The 2,048-nt window shown below is 52.6% G+C and overlaps 1 protein-coding gene across 1 annotated transcript; it reads right to left on the bottom strand.

Moving 5' to 3' along the window:
* Nucleotides 1-1,064: 1,064 nt before the first annotated feature.
* LOC120667865 (7-deoxyloganetin glucosyltransferase-like) lies at nt 1,065-1,655 on the bottom strand. The gene has a single exon (XM_039947855.1). The coding sequence runs from the start codon at nt 1,653-1,655 to the stop codon at nt 1,065-1,067; it is 591 nt and encodes a 196-aa protein (XP_039803789.1).
* Between the last annotated feature and the right edge of the window lie 393 nt (nt 1,656-2,048).

Raw genomic sequence — 2,048 nt, 5'->3', positions numbered from 1 at the left:
CAAGCATGCTAGTGTCATCCCCATTTTTCCGGAACTAGAAACTCCTGCGAAATTGATTGATCACTCCAGTAACGTGTTATGCTAGTTCCATATTGTTGCTTCGCCAGTGTTTTCTCTAGCTGATTTCTTGTGTTCAAGAAAAGTTGTGCCCATTCCCATGTTTTGGTCACTAACACTGATTGGAAGGACTGCTCTTTTGTGATTTCCTATCTATCTATCCATCTGGCACGACGAGATCGTAGCCAGTGAGCAAGAGATCTTGCGGTTTCCGGTCATGAGGCTGCTTAGGCAGAGATCCAGTGCCGCCCTCCCACCGAGGAGGGCGAGCCCGTCACGCAATGACAATAGCTTTTCGTACGGTGCTAGGCCGGCGGGTGCGGGCTCCAACAGCCCTGGCACGCGCTGCATCCGCAGGTGCACGTGGCCACCTCCTCTGTCCCGGTAGTTTTGGAAGAAGCCGAGAAGGCCGGGGACGAAGCAGCAGGGGCGGGGCCGGAGGCACGAGGTGGCGTTGCCGTCTTGCCGATGATGGCGCGCCGCCACGGCTTGCAGACTCCGGTGCTGCGGAGGATGGCAGCCGCCTCCAGGCGGCAGAAGATCTCAAGAAACAGGTCGGGCGCCAGCGACAACAACATGTCGACGTCCATAATTCGTCTTGGTTTTGGAGATGAAAGGGAGATTAGATGTGTGCACGGATTCAGCATAATTTGTTAGGACAAAATCAACTTACGTACAAGTAAACATAGAATACGAGTCCTTAAAAATTCGTCATGTTATCCGAGTCCGATAAGATCACTAACAAAGCTGCATTATTTTCAGGAGAATAATTGGTTTTCAGAATTTTGATTTATTAACCTACGCATATTTTGATACTTTATTTATTACCACTTCGGAACATTCCAAATAATAGAGTTTGTTTACAATCCTTGAAAATGAGCGAGTTATTAACAAATTCGGGGAAAAAAACTCAAATCCAGACCACTTTTTCTTGAGGTGAAATTAACAGCAACAAACCAATGATCAGAAAAGAAGAACATCATGTCAGCAAATTCGTTTCTTGTCCATCAGAGGAGCAAGCACCTCGTCTCCAGATTTACCCAAGCGGAGCCACCTGGCCGTGCCGCGAGCGCGGCCTTATCCTTCCACTCCGCCGCCGACCCCCTCAGCTCCTGCCCTCTCCCCCTGCCCATCACCTGCGGTATCGCCGCCTCCACCTCCTCCCGCCCGGGGTCCTCGCTGATCTCCACGCTGACGCGCCACTCCGTGCACGGCATCCTGGTGTTGGTCTGCTGGTCGGCCCCGAACGGCCAGCACAGCATCGTGAACACCACCGAGTTGGGACGCTTGCCGTGGAGCCAGACCTGGCACGCGTGGTCCTCCTTGGAAAGGCTGGAGGCCGCCGACGTGCTGGCAGCATGGTCATTGCTGGCGCTGGCACAGGCTTCCCTGAGAAGTGGTAGCGGACCCATGGCGTAGATAGGCGGCAGGATGTCTGACATGGCGCTGATGACTTGGCTCTCTAGCTCCTCGAATGTGTGGAACACGACAGCAGACGGGACGGAGCACTGGCACTCCGTTGAGTGCAGGGTCAAGGTGAGCATGGCGTCATCTGGGTCCGTGGTGCGGATGAAGCTCGGGAAGTCTTTGAGGCGCATGCCCTTAGGCAACCCCGGCGCCCAGTCGATTATCGTGCTATCCAAGTATCCATTCCTCAGCTGCCCAGCATCTGCATGTTTTTACAGCGACTATTATTTTATTTAGGGAAAAGCCCAGTTTAAATCCTTGAACTATAATAAAAGTCCGATTTTCAACCTTCAACTACAAAACCGGATAACAGAGACCATCCTACTCACTACTGGACGCAGGTCATTTGCCGTGTGCCTTTGGCACACGGCAAAAACCGGTTTACACACGGCAAAGTATTTGCCGTGTGTAACGCACGGCAAACTGCGCACGGCATACAACGGCCGGCAAAGAGCAACTTTGCCGTGAGCTAAATCTCAGGCACACGGCAATTATTTTGCCATGTGCAATACTCCACACACGGC

The sequence above is a fragment of the Panicum virgatum genome, chromosome 3N (assembly GCF_016808335.1).
Source record: "Panicum virgatum strain AP13 chromosome 3N, P.virgatum_v5, whole genome shotgun sequence".
In the NCBI taxonomy this organism is placed as follows: Eukaryota; Viridiplantae; Streptophyta; class Magnoliopsida; order Poales; family Poaceae; genus Panicum; species Panicum virgatum.
The sequence above is the reverse complement of the archived record's forward strand: the minus strand, read 5'-3'. Positions and strand labels throughout refer to the sequence as shown.

Coding starts and splice junctions, on each gene's coding strand:
- LOC120667865 (XM_039947855.1), bottom strand. CDS start 1,655: ATGCGCCTCAAAGACTTCCCGAGCTTCATCCGCACCACGGACCCAGAT.